Below are 26,118 nucleotides of genomic sequence, written 5' to 3'. Positions count from 1 at the left end.
AGCTTTTCCTAAAAGGGTGTGACACTCACAGTTGAACTTGGGTCCTGTGGTCTTGAGGAGCGCTTTGCATTAATGACATGCACAAAGTATAGATTGTTCTGTGCCTCAGCTGCACAACAGTTAAGCTGTAGCTATTGTAAGTTGTTCAGTCTGGTTTTCTCCCTTTTCTCCTACATCATCCTGATGCATGTTAACAATTAACTTTCAGAGTACTTGCTGTCTTGGAGATAATTGTACTTGTTGTTTCCAAGGATTATTAGAACTGTGCTCAAGTCTTCATCTTATCAAAAAGTCCTGTAATACTGGTTTTTCATTTGCAGGAGCAAATGAAGCAGCAGCAGTGGCAGCAACAGCAGCAAGGTGTCCTTCCACAGTCTGCTCCCTCCCAGCCTTCGAGTGGCCCTGTCCCACCACCCCAGCACAGACCCCTTTACCAGCCCATGCAGCCCCATCCCCAGCATTTGGCTTCCATGGGCTTTGACCCCCGCTGGCTCATGATGCAATCCTACATGGACCCACGGATGATGTCGGGAAGACCTGCCATGGACATGCCTCCTATTCATCCAGGTAAACCTGGAAACACTTTTTTGCTGTTGAATTTATTTGATTTTGAGCTAGAAGTCTTTCCTTAACCACACTTTGTTTAGTGAATGGGTGGGTTTTTAAGAAGAAATTTATATTATTTTACTGTTTGAGACAAAATAGATTGTAGTCATACGTGACTAAAATTGTAGTCCTATGAGAATGTGTACCTTTGACTATGAAGTAAAATCCCAGCTGTCACACTGAAGGCATATGAGTGACAGTTAAGATGATTGAGAATGTCAGCATAAGCCTTTCTTTGTTAGAGACAGAAAGCTGGCAAGAGTTAGGTTGAACTGAGAAAAGGTGTATTTACCATTTGTGTTTCATTACATCTTAGCACTTGACACTACATTGCTTCCTAAAAAATCCCGTGAAACTTTGCTATTTTTGTATTGCATATTAGCAGCTCCAGAGTCTTAATGAATCTGTGGTTTCAGACTCTTGACCCTAAAAAGTCCTTTTTAATTTGTGGAATGGCCATCTGATTTGCAGTTAGGAAAGCTGCCGGGCATAAATAATACAAGTCTGTCATGTAACGTAATGGAGATACCTGCCCAGCTGAAAAGCAAGGGAAAGGGTATCCTCAGTGAGTGCAAGGAATGAATAGAAGAAATAGCAGGCTAAGCAGAGATAGTGAAAACAGAATTTCTTTGAAATAGTACAAAGGAAAATGCTGGAATAATAGAGTATGAAAACCTGCCTGTGTGTACACTCTCCTTGCCTTTTGCCATTCAGATGTTACAGCACAATCTTCATCCGTGAGTTTACAGGTCCACAGGCTTGGTTCTTCCCATTATAGTGAAAGCAGGCAGCTTTTTTCTTTTGTTGGGACATAGGATACAAGTGTTGAGTGTGATTTAGTCAGTCTGAAGTTGGCTGGCAGGGAATAGACATTTGGTTCCAACACAGACACTCAAAGGGAAGGAGATTGGAGGGGAGAGAACAGCGTTCCTTGGTACCTCCTGACAATCTTTGTTTGTATTGAGGTCGGTTTCTTTGCTAATGTTAAATTTGTTTCAATTGTTGAACTTCACTCTGCCACAGGAATTATGCCTCCCAAACCACTGATGAGAAGAGAGCAGCTGGAGGGCTCAGCAGCTGGTTCAGATTCGTTTGAGCACATGGCTCGCTCTGCAAGGGAGCACAGCGTGCCTCTGTCAGAGCCGCGCATGATGTGGGGCTCAGAGCCCTACGCCCACGCAGAATCTCAGCAGTCCACTTCTCCTCCCAAGGCCTTAGAAGAGCCTGATGATTTGAGGTAAGCCTGAGTTGTGCCACTCTCCAAGTCACACAGGTTGTAAAATGCAGTCTTGACTGACTGGGTTGTAGCTTCACACAAAACTTGAAAGGAGGAGTTGTGACTGGGGGATGCAAAGCACTTGGTGCTGTTGTACAAAACAGAAGACCCTGCTCTATAGCAGGGTGTAGAAGTACAATTTACTCCTTGTTTACAATCATTAGCCTAGGTGAATGGTGATTGCCAGAATATTTTGAATTTGCAGTTTTGTAAGAACATTCCTACAGTGTTCTCCTCCATTTTCTCTCAGTTCTCTCCGTTGTAGAGAACTTTTGTCCGATGTGTGTTTGTTTCAGAAGCGGTGAGTTAAGTACAAATGGTATAAAGCAAAAGTCCCTTTTGGCCTTTGATTCATGGTGAAGTGTCAGGATTTTCCTCTGCTTCTTAGAAGTATTCAGAAATTCTTTTTGTTCTGCTGCCATCTGGATAATAGTTGGTGGCTCCATTAAAAATTATTTCCTGTTACTCTGGTACTTCCTAGAGCCGACATGGATCCTTAATAGAAAATTATTTGATTTGAGTAATTATGTATGAATAAATTTTGCCCCCACATGCTAATACTCTTAAATGCTTTCTGCTTAGGCCTGAGGCACACTTGGAGCAAGAACGAGTTGCTGTCCCTGCCAGTGCTTATCCTGTAGAACACAACCAGTTGGACTCTCATCCAAAGACAGAATTTTTCAGAGAATCAGGAGAGGTAGAGATACAGAAGTTCCCAAGCAGGCCTTTGGAAGATGTACAACCTCTCCAAACTGACACAGCTAACACAGCAGTTAATTTTGAAGGAGTGAGTGAGAAGGTTACACGTAGTTCTCCAGAAGAATTGGTCCCTGTGGGGGAAAGTCACTCTTCATTAAAGAGAAGCATTTCCCATGGTTCAAGTCACTCTCTAAAATCAGAAGACCAGAGGAGTGACACAGCAGCAAATATCCCTAAATTAAGTAACAGACCTATTGAGACAAAGGAGACGATTGAGAGACTTGAGATTAAACCGAAAAAAGAAATTTTGATCACTAATAGAACATCAGAAGGACCAAAACCTGAGAAAACTTTCAAACCTAAGTCTGAAACAAGATGGGGTCCTAGGCCAGGTTATGGCAGGCGAGACGAAGGTGGCGACAGACCAGTGAGAAGATCGGGTCCTATTAAGAAACCTGTGCTTAGGGATATGAAGGAAGAGCGTGAACAGAGAGAAGAGCGCGAGCAGAGAAAGGAGAAGGAAGGAGAAAAGACAGCTACTGAAAAACCAGGCAAGCCTGAAAAAAGTGACAAAAAGGAATCACCTCAAGTGCCGCAGTCTCAGGCTGAGCCCGAGAGATCCACCTCCAGCAGCGCTCCTCTGGCTAAGAAGATAACCCAGGATGCTGCCCCAGCACCAGCAAGCCAGGAGACCAGTCAGCCCGAGGCAGCAGCTAAAGCTGTGGTGCAGCCCCCCGCCCCTGCAGTCCAGCAGCAGCTCCCAACTGCCCAGCCAGCCACTGCCCAGCTGCCCCCGGCCATCCCACAGCCCCCGGCCGCCCTGCCGGCCGCTCAGCCCCCGCCCCACACACAGCCCCCTGCTCCTGCCAGCAAGGAGGACAAACAGCCTGAGAAGGTGGTGAGCAAGGAGGTGGTGGAGAAACCACGCCTAGAAACCAGGCCAGTGAAAAGAGAGCCTGGCTTACCACCTAGGACATACTGGAAGGAGGCCAGGGACAGGGACTGGTTCCCAGATCAGGGATACAGAGGCAGAGGTCGTGGCGAGTATTATTCTAGGGGCCGTAGCTACAGGGGTTCTTATGGAGGACGTGGTCGGGGCAGTAGAGGCCATAATAGAGAGTACCCACACTACAGAGATCCTAAGCCTAGATCAGAGCATGTGCCTTCAGGGCCTGTTAGGCAAAGAGAAGAGAGTGAAACTCGTAGTGAGAGTTCTGACTTTGAAGTAATCCCGAAACGGCGGCGCCGGCATGGCTCGGAGACAGATTCTGACAGCGAAGTGCACGAGAGCGCGAGTGACACCCTGCTCTCAGACAAAGACAGCATCATCAAGGGCAAGCACCCGAAAAGAGAAGAAAGAGCTGATGGCAAGAAGCCTCCAAAGCCCTTGTCGTTCAAACCTGAGAGCAATATCAGAGTAGACAACAGATCCCTAGAAAAGACATACATCAGAGATTATGAGAACAAGCCCAAACCAGGATTTCTTCCTAAAGGAGAGCCTTCTAGACGAGGCAGAGGGGGAATGTACAGGCGTGGTGGCAGGGATCCCGGGGGACGTCCTCCACGTCCATCCACAATAAGGAGACCAGCCTACAGGGACAATCAGTGGAACCCCAGGCAAACAGAGATCGTTAAACCAGAAGATGGAGAGCCTCCAAGAAGAAATGAGCACTATGGTCCCATACCAATTGATAAAAGACCTCCGAAATTTGAGAGGAAGTTTGATCCAAACAGAGAGAGGCCACGAAGACAGAGGCCTGCCCGGCCTCCAAGGCAGGATAAACCACCACGCTTCAGGCGCCTAAAAGAGAGAGAGGCCGCATCGAAGATCAGTGAGGTGGTGACCAGCTCCACGACGAGTGCCACAGTTAATAATGCAGTTAATGAGCCCTCCAACCCTGCTCTGGATGTGTCAGGAAGTAAGACACCAGACTTGTCCAACCAGAATTCTTCAGACCAGGCAAACGAGGAGTGGGAAACAGCCTCGGAAAGCAGCGACTTCAATGAGAGACGGGAAAGGGATGAGAAGAAAACAGCAGATGCAGCAGCACAGGTTGCTGCAAAGGCAGGAGAAAACGCTGGAGCTCCAAAAAGGGAAATAGCCAAGAGAAGCTTCTCTAGTCAGAGGCCTGGAATAGACCGTCAGAACCGACGTGGCAACAACGGGCCAGCTAAGCCAGGGAGGAATTTCTCAGGGCCCCGGAGTGAAAGGCGGAGTGGCCCTCCTCCCAGAAGTGGAAAAAGAGGGTGAGTACGCAGCCTCTGTGAGGAAGCACACGGGGTGATGGCCTTTGTCATCCTCTTGTGGTTTGTCATCCTCTTGTGGTTCACATCCGTAGAGTGGTAGAAAGACACAGATACATGCACCCCTGGCTCTGTACTTTCTATGTTTTCTGTTTATATACAGACACCTGGAACCTGAAGCTGAGAGTGAAGTGTTTTTGTATGCACAATGCTAAAAAAGCCTAATTTTAAAAGATTGCAGTGCTGTTTCTGAGTTGAGCTATGTTTCTCGAGATTTGGATGCAAGCAGAAATGCTCATGTGAGCAGTTTTGCAGTTAATGTATAAATTGCTGCATTTTAGATCAATCACCTGACATGGACAAGCAGCCTGAGAAATGCTTACCATTTAGACTAAACTTTATTTTTCCATATGCTGAATTTGACGGAAAACTCAGCAGGGCATTTGAGATTTCCCCAAAACAGCTTTTGCTGTTGAGCTTCTCATTAGGAGCTGAAAGTAAAAAGTCTGGACCCTACTAAGAAGTCAGTAAACACTTACAGCCCTATAGTGGGATCTGAATTAAATTGTTGACTCCCTCCTGAGCGTTCTCTGTGGCATAATTTTCAAATGTTTTTTTCTAATACAGGCCATTTGAAGAGCAGGCAGCACCTGTGCCTGGTGTTGATCCCGCCAATGGCAACTCTGTACATCAGGAGGATGGAGGTGTCACTGCTGCAGGACAGAAGACCACCAAGGATGCAAGTGGCAAAAAGAGAGAAGAACCAAAGGCTGGTCCAAAGAAGCCTAAGGAAAAAGTGGATGCCTTGTCTCAATTTGATCTTAATAATTATGCAAGTATGTATTGATAATATCCTAATAATTTTTGATACTTCTGCTAGTTTTGTTGCATATAGAGCTAGATGTTTGAAAACATTAAAAAAATGGGAATTTTTTAAAACAGAATAATTGTACACTTTGAGCATGGCTATCTTTGTGATACCTAATGATATATGTGCCTCTAAAAGGTGGCAAACCTAATTGTGTGTTACGTATAGATGAGAGCAATTTTGTACAATCATAACCTTTCATTCCTACCATTCTCCATCACATGATCATAATTTAGCTAATTTTCAAAAATAAAGGCAGTGGTTATCACTGCTGAGCTTAGACCTGATATCTGGGAGGGCTGTTCATAATTCATTACTGTGTTTTAGTGATTTCCTGGAGAATCTGGTACAGGAAGCTCCAGTTTTAAAGTTCTTAAATATGAACTCCTTGCCTTTGAGCTCAGCAGCAAAGCACTTGGCAAGCAAAAGCTTGCCATTGATCAGGGCCCCCATCTGTGGGGAAGTAACTTCCACTCCAAAGCCGATTTTGGCTTGGTGCATTGCACCTGAAGCTGTTGAAACAGCAGCATCTATACCTTTCCTTTTCCTATAGGTGTTGTGATCATTGATGATCACCCTGAAGTGACAGTAGTTGAAGACTCCCAATCTAACTTGAATGATGATGGTTTCACAGAAGTGGTGTCTAAGAAGCAGCAAAAACGCTTGCAAGATGAAGAGCGCAGAAAGAAGGAAGAACAAACAGTGCAGGTACAAGACCAGCATTTATAGTGGGGAAAAAGCTGCTTGCAGTACTGGGAATGTTGTCAGGGGTGCAGAAACTTCCTTACAAAAAAGCTGTATTTTCTCCTTCTAAATATAACTGCTTAGTAATATTTAATATTAAAGTTGTTCCTATTTAGTAAATAAAATAATTTTTATTTAGTCACCTTGGGATTCTTTACTTCTCAATTGGGCACTGTCAGGCAGTTGGAATTGGCAAACTAATAAAAACACCAGTTTTCATACTGTAATAAAGTTTTACCCTATTGTATATCAGTTGATTCCAAGAAGAAAATGGATGAGAAATCATTATTCCTGTTGTTAACTACCCGCCCCCCCCCCCCCCCAAAAAAAAATAGATTTCCTGTAAGGCTGGGTTAATCAGCTTGCTTTTTGCGTTCTGCACTCTGCAATTGCTGTCTGTACACATTGTCACCTGGAAGAATAAAATTGGCTTCTCCTTACAGGTTTGGACCAAAAAAGGATCAAGCGAAAAAAGCCGAGGTCAGAATTCCAAGCTGCCCCCCAGATTTGCCAAAAAGCAGCAGCAGGCAGCAGCTGCAGCTGCTCAGCAGGCACAGGCTCAGGCTCAAGCTCAGGCTCAGCCTCCCTGCCCAGCCCAGTCTCCAGCCCAGCCCCAGGCTCCTGTTCCAGCACAAAGCCAGGCTGCAGGAGGGACAGCCAGCACAGACTACACCGTGTCAGGCAAAGTCCTGCAGAACAGCCAGCCTCACAACGGCCTGGGAGCTGAATTATGGGACAACAAAGTGCCTCCTACAGCAGTTCTGAATGACATCTCCAAAAAATGTGAGTGCTGGTTTTTGGATTTGAAGTGGGGGGAAGCAAGCATTGTATTTAGAGAAAGCTGATGGCCAGCTGGCTCTCTGGTTGTATTTTTACCTGCAGAGGGATTCTGCACAGGGAATGAGGGCAGCATACCCAAGTGCAGCATAGTAACCTCCAAAAAGAGGGGTTTGTAGTATAGTATTAGTCAGTAATTTATGTTATTGTGTTCTTCACTCACAAGAAATGAGCAACTGTCACTCCCTTGAGTCTGTTTTGTCAGACTTGGTCATTGTTCCAGACATGTTAATTGCCCCACTTGAAAGCAACTGAATAGGTAGCACATTTTTAACCACTGAATAGGTTAATTAAAGCTTATGTACTCGAGACATCTGTCATTTACTTCTCAGTCAGTACATTGATTTGAATACCTCTAGCAACATTGAGGGTTTTTTTAACTCTTTCTTTTCTTAATTGCCAGTGGGACCCATTAGCCCACCTCAGCCACCTTCAGTCAGTGCCTGGAACAAGCCTCTGACATCTTTTGGTTCAGCTCCATCTCCAGAGGTAAGAATGAGGGGAAGAAGAGTAGCTGTGTGTGAAGCTTACCCGAATTATATCTCAGTGTGGTTGGGCACAGATTATCCATTTATCCAGGAGTGCAGATACTTATGCTAATGTGCATGGAATTCCGTGGAGTCAGGTGATAGTACAGAAGCATGGGATATAGGCTGGTGGTTTTATAATTGCAGCAGAGAAAAGCTGTTCTCTTGGTAATAACTCGGCCATTCACAGATTCTATTGATAGCTGTTATTCATTGCATTTCCAAAGGAAAAATACTGCCCTGTTTGCCTGTTTGTGTAGGGGTCAGTAATGTAGACAGAAACAGGATGTCTCCAAGGAACTAAAGGGGTTTTGTGTTTCCTCAAATTGGAAATACAAAAAGCAGTCAGTGCTTTAGAACAATATTATCTGTGGATATTCCCATGGAATTTGCATAGCCTTAAATTTTACATTTAAAGTGCTGTGGTTTTACTTTCCTGGTACTTTTTTGGTCTTAATTGTTTTAAACAGCAAGAATGTTGAGACAGCTATTGTAGGAGACCATTTGAACTGCACAAGAGATCTGGAAATACTTTTTTATTTCTTACTGTTTCTGTTGAATTGAGTATTAAATTTTGAACTTCCCAGAGAATGTTGTGCCTGAATCTGAATTGCACTTGTTCCTCTTGATCTTGGTAATGTTTACATATTTCTTCACTGCTTTTTTCTTGAGCTCCTTTAACAATAGAGACTTGAGGAGGAGGAGGTGTACATTCAGATGTTGTTTACTCTTGCAAACCTGTTGCAGTCACGAATGGGTACTTCTGCAGAAGATGAAAGTACCCTTCTAGTGGTTTTCAGCTGAGCATGTTTTGTGCTCTTTTCTGAACCATTGCCATTGTACTGACCCAGAAGTTTTTGAGAATGGGTTAAATGTTTGCTTTTTGACCAGGGGACAAAGCCTGGACAAGAAGGTGGAGTCGATCTTGGTATAGAAACCATTCAGTTTGGAGCCCCAGCTTCCAGTGGCAGTGACAATGAAGTTGGTCCTGTGCTGTCTGAGAAGTCCACTGACAAATTACCAGAACCCAAAGAGCAGAGACAGAAACAGCCTCGGGCTGGACCCATCAAAGCACAAAAGGTAAAAGGTCATAAATGCAGTACAAGCTTGTAAACTTAAAGAAGTTCAGTCAAAAAAGGGTTACAAATAGCAGAATAGAATACTCTGAGTTAGGACCATAAAAATTGCATCCCTTTTTATATTTCCTAATACAGTCAACAAGGTGGTTCTTGCAGAGAAAACGAGCAAGGTAATTAAAAAGCATCTTAGCCCAGCAGAGGCTGCACATTGATTCTGTGTTTGGAGCCAGGGATGGGAGTATGGATTTGTGATAGCTTTGTTGGGAAACTCTGGATGTGGTGGAGTGCTTTGATTTTGTTTATATAGTTTGAGTTTTTTGTTTTTTTCTTGAGCTTGCTCCACTCAGGCCTTGAGAGCTGTTTGGAAGCAGCATTGCAGTGCTGCCCTGGCTGTGTCTGCAGCTGCAGTGGTTCTTCCTCCCTTACCCCTTCAAGTGATGAATGGTGCCCTGCTTAGCCCCTTTTGTAGCCAGGTGATCAACTGATCAGTACATGAAGTTGCAGAAAAATAAGTGTTTTGAGGAAAGGGAGGAATGTTAGAGACATTAGTTTGAGGTCTCCAATTCAAATGCACAGATGTCTGAATAGTTAAAATTTTTTGCAACTAAAACAAAATAGTTAATCAAACTTATATCAGCTTAAAAAAATAAGTGTGTTGATTGCCTTCCAGAGATTTACTGTTATTTCCACCTCCAGTGCACACTAATCTGTGCATCATTAGCACTCAGCACCAGCTTCTAATTCTCAGAAAGAGAAGGTTATAGCAGATAAACTTGTCTGGTGACTTAGAGCATCAGCTATTCCAGTCCCTCTTGATGTCTGAGATTTGGCAGCAGTCCTGATGTAATGAAAGCCCTTTTGTCTTTGTAGAAGAGTGGCTTTTTCTTTGTGTTGGTTGTTTAGGTTTTGGTTATTTGTTGGGTTTGTCTTCCCCTCTCCAAAAAAAGACTTGAAATCTGAAAGTTCAGTCACACAGAGAAAGAATTTAACTTCTGCTGTATGAGACGCTGAGTGGATGTGTTGCGGTTCTTGGCTTTCACTGCAGAATATAAAACCTGTTCAGCAGAGAAATATACACTGATTAAAACTGCTGGTGAATTGCAATACCCCATGCCTCAGATACACTGCAGCATGCCCAAAACTGCCCAGTAAAATCACTTTCAGGTACTGGACTCCAAAGTTAAATATATAGAGAGACAGTCTACTTGACACTGTGTAGAAAGTTCCTTTTTTTCTGCTTGGTTAGAGCTATCAAGACTTCTGCAGATTTTGTTGAAAGACACATATGTGACTAAATAGTAAGTGCATTGGAGGATAATATTTTTCACACTGCTTTGAGTGAGGCAGCTGCAAATTTAACTCCCTTGATGACAAAAAATAAATCTCAACAAACAAACAGTTCTCACACACCCCCTCACCCCTGTGGAGATATTGTTTGCTGTGAAGCCTAAATGCAAGCTTATGTTCAAGATTGGAGATTGGTATTGTTGAATTAATATGGGCCACATAAGAGGACTATACTTGAAACAAAGCAATTTACCTTTCCAAGGTAAAGTGTGAAGGTTTATGTGACCTTAAAGTGTCTGGAGGAATTTCAGCCTCTAGAAACTATTAGGGAAAAAATTACTTGGGGTATTTTAGGGAGTCTTAATCCACTCCTGAAGTACCTGGTTTGTATTGAGAAAAACAATTACCAGCAGCTTCTGTCTTTCTGCTATCAAAGCTTAAGGAATTGGATTTTCAGGACTGCTTTGAAGGGATTTTAGTGCTGCTCAGTAGTGAGGTGGGCTGAGAGTCTCAGCCAGAAAGGAGGTGGCTGTTGAAACAGCAGAGCATTCAGGTTTCCCTAGGGCCCTTCGTTCTGCTGTAATTCAGCTGCACAGAAAGGAACTGCTGAATTGCAGCAGTGATGCAGCCATGGTGTCTGCAGTATAAGGCAACACTTGCATGTAGGAGTTTTATTTTTTCTGGATTCCTTTAGTGATCAGTTTCCAGGGGAAAATGCTGCCAACATCCATATATCAAGATAATTTCAAATAATTCTGTTCTAGTTTCCTGGGACCCCATAAAATCCTGAATCTGAAAATTAAAATAACCCGTAGGTGTACAAAGTCATGTGGTTTCTGTATTTTTTGTGCTTTTTTTGTAAGGACAATCAAACTGACATTATTTTATTTGAACTCTGCCACTTCACATAAAAAATTCATTGCTTGAAAACAATGGTTTATATTTCTAATGTTCAAAATCAGTGCATTTCATGTGCCTATCACTAACTTAGTCTCAAATTCTTTACCTGCTAGAAAATGCTTCCCCTTGAAAAGCTTTGTTGTGTTTAAACAATGACTTTCAGCATGTTAAAGTATTTTTGTTGGATAGTACACAGAGAGGAAGGCATGACTGACAAGTTAACACTAACTTAGCTTCCAGACTTGAGCCCGGTAGAAAACAAAGAGTATAAACCTGGTCCTATTGGGAAAGAGCGTTCTTTAAAGAACAGGAAGGTGAAGGATGCCCAGCAGGGAGAGCCTGAGGGACAGGAGAAGCCATCTCCCACCTCTGTGAGAAGCCCAGAACCTGTCACTACAAAGGAGACCAAAGCAGCGAGCGAGCTGAGCACGGAGATAGGAACGATGATATCCGTGTCTGCTCCAGAGTTTGGGACAAACACAAAGGTAAGAAAAATACTGCCAGATTACTGAGCACTGTATGTAAATGTGATTACAGTGAGGTGGTTGACACTTGGATGCCTGCTGGTGGTGCTTGGACAGCAGAGCCCACTGAGTAGCAGATGGGAAACATTGGTGCTGCTTGAATTTAAAAGTGCTACAGAGATGTGCTGTCTTGTCCCTGAGCACAGATCAGCTTGGAAGTCTGTTTTGCTGAATGGCAAAACTCATTGCTGAGCACTGCTGTGGAGAGTGGCACTGGAGCCTGGTGTAGGCAGAGTCTGTAGACTCAGATCAATGTGATGTATGCAGGATGACTTCCAGCAGAGAAATGAAGTTGTGCATGATTGCTGGATGAGTGTATGGATGACCTCAAGCTGTGAATTAAGTGCTGTTCTGTGAAAAAAAGAAATCTCTAAACAAGGAATGTGCTAAAGCTTTAGATGAGGCTTGTCCTGTGTCCCTAGATTGTCATGTGTATCCTCTTGGCTTGGATATTTTCTAGATATTCCTTGCAGAACTTCACAATATTTAGGACTCATCATAGTCCCCTGTTTTTTTTTATAACTGCTCAGCAGTGAGATGGTGATCTGGTGTTGAGATTCATTGTTCTGCAGATCAGTTCTTAGATGTGGCTGAAAAACATCCCCAGAGGCGTCTCCTTTCTGCCTGTGTCTTGAGCAAGTACTCTGGTTGTCATCTCTCAGCTGTAAAGAAGTGATGCAGTTTGAGTAGCTACTGCTTAATAGTTACACCTGCTCTGGTAAAGGAAAAATGCTCCTTGTAGGTTTGAAAAGCAGTTTACTAAGCATAGACTCAGGTTGGTTGGCTGCTCTCTCAACCATCCTGGTCTTAAGCAGAAATCTTCTGATGCCATTTAGGAAAACTGATCCTCTTTAAGAGTTTCACTAATACTTGAAGAATATGAAATGTAGATCACCCCCCAGTTCATCTTTGTCACCCACAGCTAGGGAAAAGAACCCCAAAACAAAGGACAGCTTAGGCAGCTTTTTGCCATGAAAGATAACTGTCTCAATGAAGTGTTGCTACAGAGCAAGTAGAAGGATATTTGTGTCCAAGATGGAGGCTGCAGGCTTAAGAAAATTCAGTGCAGGGATTTCTCATCCTTCCTGCCATTTTCCATCTTGTAGGTAGGTGTGAGTGGTTTATGTTCACACCAGAAATTGATAAAGTATGAGAATCAGAAGTGCAGAGCAGTAAACACCTTGCTCAGGTGTTTGGTGAGCCTGTTTGGATCCTGTGCTTCCCAAGGTCCCACAAACTCCTGTGGCCAGAGCTCAGGACAGGAGAAGAAGCTTCTTCTAAGCCACAAACAGAATAGGAAACACAGCTTTGATTACTGCAGGCTGACTCAGTGTAGTCAAGCAGCTCTGCTAAAATCAGCAGAATTTCCTCTCTGCAATTGTATTTTTTGAAGTATGAGTTTTCAAAAGGGAAGTCTGGACTTTGTGCCAGTCTAGGTTTAGTTTAACATGGGTTGCCAAGGTTCTTTGAACTACCACAGTACTAAAGCACCACGGTTCTGTCTTCTGGAAGGAACACCAGAGTGGAAAGTTCCCAGTAATTCCTTATAATTCCTTATAGAGTGGTTGCTTAAAGAAGCCTTTAATAATAGGCCTAAATACTCCTGTCTTAATAGCACCAGGTTTGCTTCTAAATTCTTCTGTTAGGAATAGTTCCTGAGGCAATAGTAAGTTGCTTTTTCTAGGAAAGAAGTGGACATTAAACCAACAGAGTTACATCTCTAGAAGTTAAACCAACAATGTGCAAATTTATTGGCTAAGATAACCTTCATGTAGGTTTTTCAGGAATAAACCTGCCATAAATGTCCCTTCTTTTTTAAGAGGCTTTAAAAAGGGGTTCAAATACTGCTCCAGCCTTGGAGTTCTTGTACTGATGTACGCTGCAATTGCTTTTTCTTGTCTTGGTACTCTTTCCATTGCTTGTTCATGAGGGAAGAGGTGTTGACATCTTTAACCTGTTATTTCAGTGTGAAATGCTGAAGTTTTGGCAAACCTAAACGGCTTTTCTTTTGATAGTTCTAAACATCTCTCTCAAAAATTACTGCTCAGCTTCCAGGAATGCACACTTGTGGTGTATTTGATTTAAATGTCTGTAAAAGCCAGCTGTCCTCCTTCAGAAGCTTTGTAAGGGTGCCCCATCCATTCCAAAACAAACATCTTGATAAGAGCATATGCATTTAATCATACAAGACTGCTTAGAAGCTCTATAAATATAAATGAACTCCTACAGTGAGATGTTTAAGTTTAGTACATAAGTATGATGCTCAGAAGCCATTGCAGCTGTTTCTCTTGGATTTTGCAGTATTTTTGTAGTGAAGCAGTCTGTGTTAGTTTTTGAATTGAGTAAAACCTCATAGCCCTTGCCTTTCCCAGCCTTCCATTTGAACCTGTCAAATCCCAGGAAGATCAATACCTGGTTGTGGACACCAGTGAAGTATTGTACAGGTAGCAACTGTTGTGTCTTACAGATCATGGCTAGAAGGACACACTGACTGGTTTTCAAAAGATTTTGAGTATCTTTCAAGCTCTGATTTGGGTGATTTATGTAAATCAGGAACAAATCAAATAGCTAATTCATCCCATTAAGTACCCTGATCCTTTACAGCAAGGTCAGCTCTGAGGTCTGCCTCGTGCTTTGTCCATCAGATCACCGGAGGTTTTGTGATCTCTTATTTTTCAAGGAGGTAGTTACAAGAAGTCTGCTTGATGTTTTTCTTCAGGTACAAACAATTTGTGGAGAACTCCAAAAAAGCATAAACATAAGCTTTTTGCTCTAGCTGTTACTAGTTTATAAAAACATAATCAGTAGGTTTCTTCAGTCAAACAGTTGTACAGGAGAATCACTTTAACTGAATTACAAAAGCTTATGGTGATAAGCCACATCTAACAGAATCCTGGACTTAATGTACCAGGAAATGAAGGATGGAAATTAATCTACAGTTTATGGAGTGGTGTTGATGTGGTTAAAGCATTGTCTGCATGTTCAGCCTGTAAACCACCCTTGTGCTTCAGCGTTGCATATGCATTTGTAAGGGTACCAGAGCTGATACAGAGGTTTGGGTTTAATTCTAGTGAAAAAACACTTTCTGTGCTGTGAGTTTGCAAAGTAGGAAAGTTAGCAGTAGTCTTGATCCATCTTCTTTCATAAGGACTGCTCAAACCCTGAAAAAATTGCATCTAGATCTTGAAGGAAATTTAACAAAAACACTTCCTTTTTCTTATGCATCCTTAAAAAAAATATGGAGCCATCTAATTGCTTCATTAGAAGGCTTTGGTGATTAAATCAGCCTTGCATGCTTGCCTTGTTTTACCCAGATTAAATTTGCCTGTTGGAATCCAGTGCAAATGTGCAACTTGCAGTTGGGATTGTGGGAAGCACCATATATCTTGTATTTCACCAGTTTAACAAATCAAGGAAGTAAATAAATGGAAAAAAGAGTTCTCTATTTTCTTCATAAATTTTAAAAAGAAATCACTGTGCACATTGTCCTCTCTCACCCCGTTACGGTTTAGCTTGTTCTGGTCTTTTACCAAAATGAGCTCATCCTTTTAAGGAGGATTCTTTGTCATCTGTCAGTTACTATCTCAGTGCTCTAATTGCTTTTTAGAGGCATTGCCACAGGCCTGAGGAGTAAATTGAGTGTGCATGTTTTAAATAGCTTATCGTCCTACTGGTTGGATGGAATTAAACAAGCATTATATGGTTTGTGTCTTCAAAATCATTCTGAGTTGGCAAGTCCAGACACTCAGTAACAGTTCTGCTGCTGATTTGTCCTTCAGTTCTTTTGTGGTGTTTGGTTCTGTCAAGATGGTGGAGCCTTTCCTGGGCTTCAGGGATGTAAAACTTCAGACATTTAAACTTTGCTCAGACCATTTGTATCTACAGCTGCAGGCATGTATCACTGCCTACAGCCAGCACTGAAAGGACCTTGTGTGCTGAGCACATGAAGGGCCACCTAACTGTGACAAATAAGCTTCAAGGAAAGCCTCTGAGCAGACTGGAAACCTCAGTCCTTTTCTTCCTTTAAGTCATTAAGCAGTGCAGAAATCAGAAGGTAGCCTGCACCATCCAGAGAATCTGAGTCTTGTGACTTTCAGAGACAAAACTTGCAGGAAAGGAAATTGGTTTGCAAATTGCAACCATCCCTTTGTGTTCCTTTTAATCCTAGAGGGCCTTTCTCGTCATACGAAGAAATGTCTGTATTTATTTAAAGCTACAGAAAGCTTTCAGCTAAGATATTTGACATTTTAAGTAGACTGAAAGGGCCTGCAGGTGGCTGAAGCATCTTGGGTGACAAATGATAATTGGCTGCACCACCACAGTCCAGTTTTACAGCACCCAGGAAATACATTGTTCTGTATGTTCTTGCCTTACAGACTGTATTTTTACTTTTCTCCAGATGTACATTGTGAGGTCATGAGGCAAACTGTAATCTTCTAAGAATCCTCCTGACCTCAATAGCAATTCTGCAGTAAGGATTGCTAGACGTGACTTGTAAGAAAAAACGGTGTGAATTTCTAATCTTCTGTTGCTTGGTGAACTCCTCCTGTAGAAAGGCTGACATCTGTCCAAGAAATTGAAATGGAATTTAGGTAAGGGAGATATTTTAATGGAATTGTTTTTCTTCACAGGAGTCTGTAACAGACTACACTACACCTTCTTCTCATCCTAACACAGTGGCTACTAGCAGTACAAAAATGGAGGAGACTTTGGTGACGAACGTAAGTCCATTGCAGTGATCATCTTGACTTTGAAGACAAGAAAATATTTTCACACTTCTTTTAAAGCACCAAATAGTGCCTTCAGTGAACAAGTCCACAGGGTTCCTTTCATGTGAACTAGCTGGGCTTTTTCCAGTAATCTTACTCTGAAGGATATTTGGTTTGATTAGTACCCACTCTGGAATTCTTCAGGTATTTTCTTGTCTTTTGAACAATCACAGTGAGCTAAAGAGCACAGAAAGTGGAGATGTTTATAGGGACAATTCTAAAAGAAGCAAAGATAGGCATAATGAGGGAGTGTGTTCTTGGCAGCAGCTGGGACTTGAGACCCTGGTACCAGCAGCAAAGCTCTGTAGGCTGAGTTTGAAGAAAGGCTCTTACAAACAAAGGAGTTTTGAACTGTAGCCTGAAATCACAGCAACTGCATGCAAAGGGAGCAGCTGAATGGTTGTGAGAGCAGACAGCAGGCTTCCAGGTGTTCACTTGCTATGGAGATGAGATGTTTGCAGCCCTCAAAGCCAGTGCAGTGATCCTGACTTGTGAGCTTGGTATAGTGAATGAGAGAACCAACTGGATTGTGACTTGTAGCAAAATCAAGTTTGTCTTGAGTGTGCTGGGGCATCAGGGAGCTTGGATCTTGTGATTCTTGTTGTTTGAGTAACAGAATTAGCTCAGGGTTGAGTCACTTGTTGATGGGGGAAGGAAGAATCATACAGTAGGATCTCAGTTTTTTTTTTGAAGATGTCTTGTGAATTCCATCTAAAAATGCTTTTCAGCTTACTGCAGCACTGTTTTGAAGCAGTACTGATTGAACTTCTTACTCTTCTGCTGGCTTTTCTGATAGTAGTGTTGTTGTTTTTGACTTTGGTGGTTAGTGTGGAAGACTGAATTCTTTTGTGTTAATAATGTCCAATCCTTGTGGATGTTAGAGTTGAATTTCTAACACGGGAATTAGGGGTTCCTGGCCACAAAGGATCTGTGCCATCCCCTGCTTCAAAGCTTCAGGATCTGTCTTTTGGATTAGCCTTATCTCATCCAGTGAAAGTCCATTAGCTAAGCTATGAATAGAGAAAGGAATAGTTAGGAGTAACAGACTGGACACTGCAGTATTTTTGATTCATTTCCTTTAAAACTTCTAGGAAATCCATTGGAGTTTTCATAGGCAAAGATAGCAATAGCATTACCTCAGGTTTATTTCCCCAAGTATCACATCTTTCATCTTTTGAAAGAGAAAATAACTGAATTCAATTATTGGATGGCAAAATCTGTTTTAGTTTGTTTCGTGGTCCTGTGATTTTGCAGGTCTATAAAAGCTTCCTCTTTTCAGAAACTGCATCTCAGAACTCAAGGTCATGAAGCCCCCTGTACTGTATTGGTACAAAAAGGGACAAACCTGGCTTGGGAAGAATTTTTGCATATCAGTAAACTGAAATGGTACTTGAAATTAAATCCCCAGACAGACAATTGGTGTTTGTTTATGCAGAGGACGTGGACACCTTAAAACCTTAATCTTCAGCCTCTTTGAGAGATGAGAAGCATCTTGGCACCTGCTGAGTGGCCTTTCTTTGCCTACCAAATTTTCACCTTATTTTATCAGTCTCCCTGCCAAATGCTCAAGCCTTGAAGAAATTGTAGCTCACTTGATAAAGCTTGAGCTTTGCTTTCTGGGGCTTTTCTAGTAGACGTAGTTAGAATGTGATGTGTGTTGCCTGCCTTTCAGGTGCCCCTGCCCCACACCCTTCCCCTCCCTAGGAGGGAGACTTTACAACAGAGCTCCAGCCTAACTCCAGTTTCTCCCGCTACCGTCGACCTCACCCTCAAGGTATGTACCACATCCCTCTAAGGGTCGTTTTCTTGCATGCAGGGGAAAAAAGTTATTGGAGAACTTGCTGGTGAACCTTTTTTTAGAGCCTTCCTTTGTTTCCTCTGCTGAACTGCTTTTGCATATAAATGGATGGCTGAAACACGAGACTCTGTCGAAGGATGCATTTAAACCATAAATTTCTAACCCCGTTTTGCATTAACACTTGGCATCTCAACCAATCTTGGCTCCCACTGCCCTGAAAAACCAAGATCCTAGAGTTTTAGCATTGAACCACAGTGCTCATGGCAAACCATCAGAATCTGGCTGAGGTTTTTTGAGTGTTGAGCTTAAAATAAGTTGCCTGGTTTGGTGTAAAGGCTTGAAGGATTTGCTCGATAAGCAAAGCTTGATTTCTTCTCAGTTCTAAGACTTTGGTGCAGTGATAATGTGGTTTTGAGTTGGATGGCTGAAGTTCCAAATAGTGACATGTATGTAGATGGTGTGTTGTTGTCTCTGAAAGGCAGTTAGATCAGCGAGTCAGAACGTGTTTTGTAGTGTTGTAAATGTTCTGTTCTTTCCTGCTTTCCAGTGCAGAGCGATTGTGGAGAGTATTTTGAGCGCTGTTTTCCCATTTTGTTGGATTTTGGACTGTGTGCATTGTATAACTCACTAACACAGAGTTGGGCTTTGCTAATGTATTTTTAGAAGCTGTTGGATTTTATCTTCTTTTGGTGTCCTAGATCTGCTTTGTCATTGTTACTGCAGGTGATTGAGCCAGTAGAAGTGTTGTTGCTGCTTGGTATTAAGGAAGAGTGGTGCTTGACCTTAGTTTGTCTAAGTTTTTAAAAGAAGACATGAAACTTGACTGGATGCAGAATTAATGCTGTGGAGGAACTTGCTTGTTAATCCCAATGAGACTTGTCTCACTGGCTTCATTTGACAGCTGCTTACAGATGAGAAATACTCATGTTCTCTTGTTGAATCTCTGCTTTTCTTTTGTTAACACTTTATTTCCTAAAAGAAGTATAACACCTCTTTCAAACAGTAGATCTGCAGAAATGGAGAGAGCACTGTGGAGGGACAAGTAGTTTAAAAAAACCTGAGTTTCTGCTTCATTCTTGTGTAATGAGTTATCCTAATGTGACTTTCTGGCGTCTGAAAGTGTTGTTCTGAAATAGTCTCTGACTGTTTGGCAGCTGGACATGGAATCCTGTGTCATACAGGTAGGGCTTAAAGTTACCTGAAAGTTACCTCAAAGCGTGGGACACGGCCCAGTTACAGAGCAAACTGTGGTGTCTGTGTCATTCATCCTGCATTTCTTTTCCTGCTCTTGTGGTGTCAGTGATTTCTCAGTGGATGATAGATTTTTGGATGTGTGGTAACAAAATAGGTCAAAGATCCATGTTTGGGGCTATCTTGAAGAACCCTCTGACTGAAATCTGGATGGAAAGCTATTTGGAAGCAGCTTTGTCCCTGATTTCTTCATTCCAGCCACTGGAGCTCTACCTCCTCTTCACAAATGCAGGAGGCAGCAGGCTTGTTCTGAAGCACACACTGAGACTGTCACTGTCACAGCAGGCACAGCTCTGCTCTTTGTCATCCTCTTCCAGTACAGCCCTTGCATCTTTCCAAAGGTACGTCTGGAGCAGGAGAGAGGAAAGCATTTCCTTCATTTTCTTAAAAGAACAAAAGGTCCAGGCACTGCCTGCAGAAAGGATTAATCCTTGCACCTGCTCTTCCCTCCATCCCCTGTCACAGAAAGCTGTCTGTGAAGATACTTGTAGGGAACTTGGCCACAATTGCTCCTCTGCTTGGCATCATTCTTCAGTGGAGGTATAAGGTGCTCGTATGGGAAGCCTTGTTGAGATCTTGTTTCCTTGGAGTAACTTTGCTAAGGACACCTTTACTCAGTCATCCTCTTAAGGACTTTGCTCATAGGGCTGTTGTAGGCAAGGAACTGAGCAATAGAAAGTCCAGAGCGATCTCAAACTGAGCTGCTTGGCCCTCTTCATGTCCAAGGTTTTAGCTAAAATTCTTCTGTAGGCATCTGGTCAAGAAACTGACACGTTTGAACTTCCTTTTTCTAATTATTGAGACTTTGGTGTATTTAAGGAAAGGCACATTGGGGTTTGTCTCCAGTGGAGGGTTTGGGTAATAGGAGCAGGACTGTTCTGCAGTATGAAGGCCCCAATGGATCAGTGATGAAGAGAAGCCTCAGGCAGTTGTGATTTCCTCCTTATTGCCCTCCTTTCCCCTAACTGAGCAGTGAAACTACAACACTGTCCCCAGTCTCACTTAATTTAGAGCCTCTTATTCCTCCATATCTGGTCTGTAGGTGGTGCTGAATAGGCATTCCTAGAGGATCAATCTCTCTTGCATCTTTTTCTCTAGCTTATAAAAGTTAGAGGTTGCTAAGAAGCTTTCCAAAAGCAAAGCTGTTTTCCAAAAGAAAACTTCAGGACTCTGATATGCTCTAGATGTGACAAAATGCAGTGTGTAGCTTTTGCTATCAATAGTTTCTCCAGGACATCATGAAAACCAATGAACATAGAACCTTCTACACCTTCTCTAGTCTGACAGTCACATGTACTTACTCACTTTCTCTGTGCAATACAGTGCAATACACCTAAACAAAATCATTTCCAGCATATCAGTGACTGAATGAAGGTTGCCTTGTCTGTAAGAATCAGAACCAGTTTGGAGGAAAATGTTGTGGAGGGGAAACAGTGAATGATTGCTGGGGAAGATGATCTCAAAAATGAAAATAGGAGACTTGCCCCCAGAGGACTTAGTGTGTAACAAAGTTTCCCTCATTCCCCTTTATTCTCTTCAGGAATTCAGAACCTCATTTTCCACATGGGTGTGTGTTGATCACCTGTGACCCACTTCATTCAGTATTCCTCTGCTTTTTTATCATTTCTGAAGCATCTAGACAAATAACCTAAGCCATGTTTGGTGTGTCCAGACTCTGCCTAACTCATGTAAAGCAGGGCAGGTTGACAAGTGTGGCTTTGAGAGACTGAGCTAGGGGGTCTCTGGTGCAGGCAGGGAGGGCAGATGTGTGGTGAGTATATATTTGCCCCTTAATATCCACCACTAAAGACAGCACCTGGCCTCGAGAAACTTAGAGTAAGCAATTTCAGCTCTGCTAGCCAGATTTGTGTTTCCACTGGAGACACCTGAAGATTGTGCAGAAGTCCATGGACCATGTTTGAGCTTTTAAATTAGTGAGTGTAGTATAAACATTGATATTTCCTGTTCGTTGGACCCTCAGAAGTGTCTCGATTTAGATTTCACATTGTGTGGCTAACATAGCAAGAATTAGATTTTATTGGCTGCAGTAAAACAATGGTTGTTTCCACTTCTGGGGGAAGGTAACTGTGTCTATAATATTTAAAGTTTCATCTCCCTTGCTGTGCAAGACATAAGTTCATAATTATAGAAATAGAGGAGCATGAAACGTTTTTTAGCTTTAACATAAAGCAGCGCACACAAGCTGTGTCAGCTTGTGGTTGCTTCTTGAGCAGTAGTTGCTTTGGAAATCTAAACTTGACTGCTGTCATGTCCACTGAAGTGTGCAGTAGGTATCTTTGGTCACTCAAAGTGGATTATTGACCAAGAAAGCAAAGGGCTGCTTCATTTAAATGGCCCAAGTAACTTGGAAGTAAAGGACTTGATGGAAGTATTTAGAGGGGGTTTTCCCTTTCTTTTGCTCACTGTGTCTTTGCTCTTCATGTGAAACAAAACCGAGCCAAATTAGTGTGAGTGAGTTCTCTTTTGAGCATTGGCTGTTAAGTTGATGAACTGTGCACATGTGCAGTTGGAAGAGATGAGCAGCTCCAACTTGAGCCTGTTTGCTTTTTGCATGAACAGAGTTGCACGATTACAGCGACTTCCAAAAGAGGCTCGCATGAAGCCCCAGTTGCCTTTTAACTAAAAAGAACTGTTAAAAGAGGAGTGAGGACTACTTGAAACTTCCTAATAGATGAGGAATTTTTTTTTCTTTTAAATAGATGGAGTCTGCACGCAAAGCATGGGAGAATTCCCCAAACATGGGGGAGAAGAGTTCACCAGTGACCTCAGCGGCATCTCCCATTGCTGGTGGCAGCAGCAGCAGCAGCAGCAACACTGGGCCAAGCAGTGGCACTTACAGCTCTTTCTCAAGTGCATCAATGCCTCCTATTCCTGTGGCCTCAGTTACCCCCACAACGTCCCTCTCAGGTACCACATGTCAAAGCAGTAGTGTCCCCTTGTGTTGTTCCTTGCTTATGTTTCCCGAGGGATTGGTTTCCCTTTGGAATTGTTTAATGCAAAGCTAACAGAAAGTTTGTGCTAGAAATGGAATGTCAGATCTGAGCAGCGACTTCCCAAATAACCTGTTAACTGACTTCACCTGTTTCACTTCAGTCAGCTGAAAATAATATTAAACTACTCTCTGCCTACTTATTTGGACTTGAAGGAGGAAGTAAACTTCTCTTGTCTGCTGGTTTCATTTTGTTCAGCCAAATGGAGGCAAGCATGTAGATATTGGGGCAGAGGATAATTCTGATGTTTTACTTCTATTTGTACTCTTGCTTTTTAAGTTAAAGCTTCAAGAACTCATATCAAATCCTATTTGCAAAAGGCAGAGCAAATGCCCAGCTGCTCTTCACAACCAGTGTTTGGTTGCCACCTTGATTCTTGGCAGCAAACAAAAGATGCTAAATCTGGTTTAGTCTTCATGCCTTAGAATATTAAAATATATCTCCATGAGAGACACAAGCACTGTGGGTTGCAGAGTTTTGTTGAATAAATGACCAAGCTACCTCCTTCAGTTACCTCTGTGTGCTCCTGTGCCTGAGAAGGGAGATGTATCAGGGTTGCAGCACTTCCCACAGTGAACTTGACAGAACTGGGTCCATGTTTTTCTTGGGTTGGTGGAAACAGCTGCATTGGGTTTCAGTGTTCTTTACCAGTTGTGGCTGTGCTCACAGAGCTGTCCTAAAACTTTGATCTCTGAATGATGAGGCTCTGAAATGTCTTTGATTGTTGCATCCCTTCTCTCCTCCTAGGAGCTGGAACATACACGACCTCTTCACTGAGTACGAAGACTGCAAGCACCTCAGACCCTCCTAATATCTGCAAAGTGAAACCCCAGCAGCTGCAGACAAGCAGCCTGGCTTCTGCCAGCCACTTCTCCCAGCTGAGCTGCATGCCATCCCTCATTGCCCAGCAGCAGCAAAGTCCCCAGGTCTATGTGTCTCAGTCTGCAGCAGGTAATGGTGTTTGTGGCTGAGAAGCCACACATCTGCTTTTTTTTTGTTTGTTTTTTGGTTTTTTTTTTTAATTTTGAAGCTGGAGAGTTTAATTTGGTTCTTGTTTTGCTCTGCAGTAAAGACAGAATGATAAAGAGTGTTCTGTACTCAGATTCACTAATTGTCTTACTCTAAATCTGCACTGCTTTATCAGGATGTACAAAGGTAGTACTGTATAGTTTGTTGAAGAAAATAAGTTTGAGTCTCTTCATGTACCAATTTTCTGTTGCAGAATTGTAAATTGCTATTTAAGACCAGGAGTGATTTAGTTTTCTTTCTTAAAATGCTACAGTAGTTGAGAGTTGTGACATTTTTTCTTTAAGGAAAATCCTAGATCTAGTTAACAATCTAGTTAAATGACGGTGTAACATTCTTACCCTTCCTTCACCCAAATATCTTCTTTGCCCAGAATCTGTTGTTCATCCCTCCAAAATTGTGTGGGAATAATGATACCTGTGCAAGACTGATAGATTCTGGGGGTGAATTGGAAAAGATACCAAAGCTTTTGAGGCACCTGGCTCTCCAGTGCTGCTCCTTCTCCCAGGCTCTCTGGTAGCTGTTACAGTGGGAAGGACTGACAGTAGCTGCATCTTTAATTCTTGATGAAAACCTTTCTGGAGGGGTGGTGTTGGGAATCAGGTACTAATTGTATTGCTCTTCCTGAGGTACTGCAGCTCAAATCCCAGCATTTTACATGGATACAAGTCACCTGTTCAATACCCAGCACGCACGTTTGGCACCACCTTCTCTGGCCCAACAACAAGGCTTTCAGCCAGGGCTTTCTCAGGTATTTGGGGATTCCTAATTCACTTTGTTTCCCTCCCTATCCATATTGCCTTTCAAGTTCTACTAATGATTTGATGGGGGCAGGGGAGAGTGAGACTAAAGTCTGCAAAAACTGAGGTCATGCCTGTCCTTGCTGTCTGTTCTGGTGCATGCAGGCAGTATTTCTTTGTTTGCCATGGAAGTTGAGAGAATAAGCTTCCACTCACAAATATATGGGAAAGTTTATATTCCTGGGAGGTGTTTCTGTGGCCATGGGAGTGCAGGCTTACTCAACTTCTGTCATACAAAATTATATGCAATCTCAGGCAGGTGTTTTATATGCAGATCTGAATATTTCACTCAGTTTCTGCTGGTTGGTTGTGAGGAAAAGTATAAAATTCAACTAGAAAGTAATTTTCATGAGGGCAGCAATAGTAGTTCTGCATGCAGCCTTGGGATTTGACATTCTTATTTTACTTTTCATAATGCTACACAAACCCTCACACACGTTCAGCTGTAGCTTTTCTAATTTAATGTTTTCTCTTTTATGCAGCCTGCTTCAGTTCAGCAGATCCCCATCCCCATCTATGCACCTCTGCAAGGACAGCATCAAGCTCAGCTGAGTTTAGGAGCAGCACCAGCTGTTTCACAAGCCCAAGAGTTGTTCAATTCCTCCTTACAACCTTACAGGTAGGCAGCATATGCAAAGTTCTTTGGGGTTTTAGTGTCAGAATTACTGAAATTCGTTCCCTGCGGACTTGTGTTCTGTGCTCCATAGCTGCCTCATCTTCCTGTCTTCCCCAGAATCTCTTCTGTCTGAGAACTCTGTATGCAGATTGTCTGCCTTGTATAGATGTAGTTGTGAAATCATGGGTGAAAAAATGATGCATGATAGTTGTGCCTTTAGGAACCCAGGCTAAAGAGCTGAAAGCATCAGTCTGTCATACTAAGAGAACAGCAAATGTCTGTCCCTTTAGTTCAGCAGTTTGGTTTTCCTAATCAAACCAATACTGGAGTCTTGAAACACTGTGAAGTTCCAATTTGAACTCCTGGGTAGTAAAAACCTCATTGCAGATGTGTGAGGGGCTGCATGGTATGTTTTAGAATGTTTTCTGTTTGCTGCGAAAGGTAACAGTAAGACCAGGATCTGTCCAATGGCACTGATAGCCAGACAGACTTCCACTGTAAGCCTTTCAAAGCTTCCTTGCACTTCCTATGAAAACTGCTTCACAGCAGTATAATTCTGACCAATGTTGTTAGTTCCACTTCGAGAAAGCTGCTTTGGAAGTTTAATTAGAGGGTTTTGCATGGGCTGTAGTTAAATCTGCTTGTTGCAATGTAGAAGGCTGAGGCCACAGAAGGTTTAATTAACCACATTTGTATCCTGACTTCGGTGCTTGGCTGACTTTGTGGGACCAAATATTGCTTGTACTGCTACAGCTGACAAAAGCTGTTGCAAACAGTTTGCTAATTGCAGGAACACAATCAGGCTGGCATGTGGTCCAGATTAAATAAATCTGATCACCACAAACATGGCATTAATGGAGTTCTAACAGTGTGAGTGCTTCTCCCACATAGAAAATCTGCAGAGGATGATAAGCTTGGAGATGTACAGGTTGCTGGTTTAAAACATTACAACCAAAAATTAAAAGTGAGCTAAAAAAAAACTTGGGAAAATAATTCTGGCTCCACTGAAGCCAGTTGTCTGCATCCAGTCTGGAAGAGTTTTTCCAGTGCTCAGAGGATGGCTGTAAGAGTGTTCTGCAGTGGAGGGAGGGTGCAGAGCAAAGCTCACCCAGGTGTGGGCACAAGCAAACCCCACCACACCAGCAGATGAGCAGGAGCAGTGCTGTGCTCACACAGAGCCAGCACCAGGTAAAGCAGAAAGTGTTTTCACATCAGAAACACTCTCCTCTGAGCTCAAAAGCTTTGAGAGGAGCACT

At 42.7% G+C, this 26,118-nt stretch overlaps 1 protein-coding gene across 15 annotated transcripts in view; it reads left to right on the top strand.

Annotated features, from left to right (window-relative positions):
• PRRC2C (proline rich coiled-coil 2C) overlaps positions 1-26,118 on the top strand; it is a 69,873-nt gene that overhangs the window by 31,754 nt on the left and 12,001 nt on the right. For 7 of the 15 annotated variants that reach the window (XM_053984736.1, XM_053984740.1, XM_053984742.1 and 4 more), the window contains 15 exons: positions 321-567; positions 1,630-1,843; positions 2,465-4,828; positions 5,453-5,661; positions 6,247-6,401; positions 6,881-7,220; positions 7,678-7,763; positions 8,693-8,881; positions 11,301-11,552; positions 16,223-16,312; positions 18,033-18,134; positions 22,130-22,337; positions 23,168-23,371; positions 24,076-24,197; positions 24,729-24,865. In XM_053984736.1, the coding sequence (XP_053840711.1) occupies positions 321-567; positions 1,630-1,843; positions 2,465-4,828; positions 5,453-5,661; positions 6,247-6,401; positions 6,881-7,220; positions 7,678-7,763; positions 8,693-8,881; positions 11,301-11,552; positions 16,223-16,312; positions 18,033-18,134; positions 22,130-22,337; positions 23,168-23,371; positions 24,076-24,197; positions 24,729-24,865 (4,919 nt within the window). The remainder of the gene's footprint in view (positions 1-320; positions 568-1,629; positions 1,844-2,464; positions 4,829-5,452; positions 5,662-6,246; positions 6,402-6,880; positions 7,221-7,677; positions 7,764-8,692; positions 8,882-11,300; positions 11,553-16,222; positions 16,313-18,032; positions 18,135-22,129; positions 22,338-23,167; positions 23,372-24,075; positions 24,198-24,728; positions 24,866-26,118) is intronic. The other 8 variants (XM_053984744.1, XM_053984750.1, XM_053984737.1 and 5 more) reach the window with 6 other exon arrangements.

Source organism: Vidua macroura, chromosome 9 (genome assembly GCF_024509145.1).
Source record: "Vidua macroura isolate BioBank_ID:100142 chromosome 9, ASM2450914v1, whole genome shotgun sequence".
NCBI lineage: Eukaryota > Metazoa > Chordata > Aves > Passeriformes > Viduidae > Vidua > Vidua macroura.
This window is presented reverse-complemented; position numbering and strand designations above follow the sequence as displayed.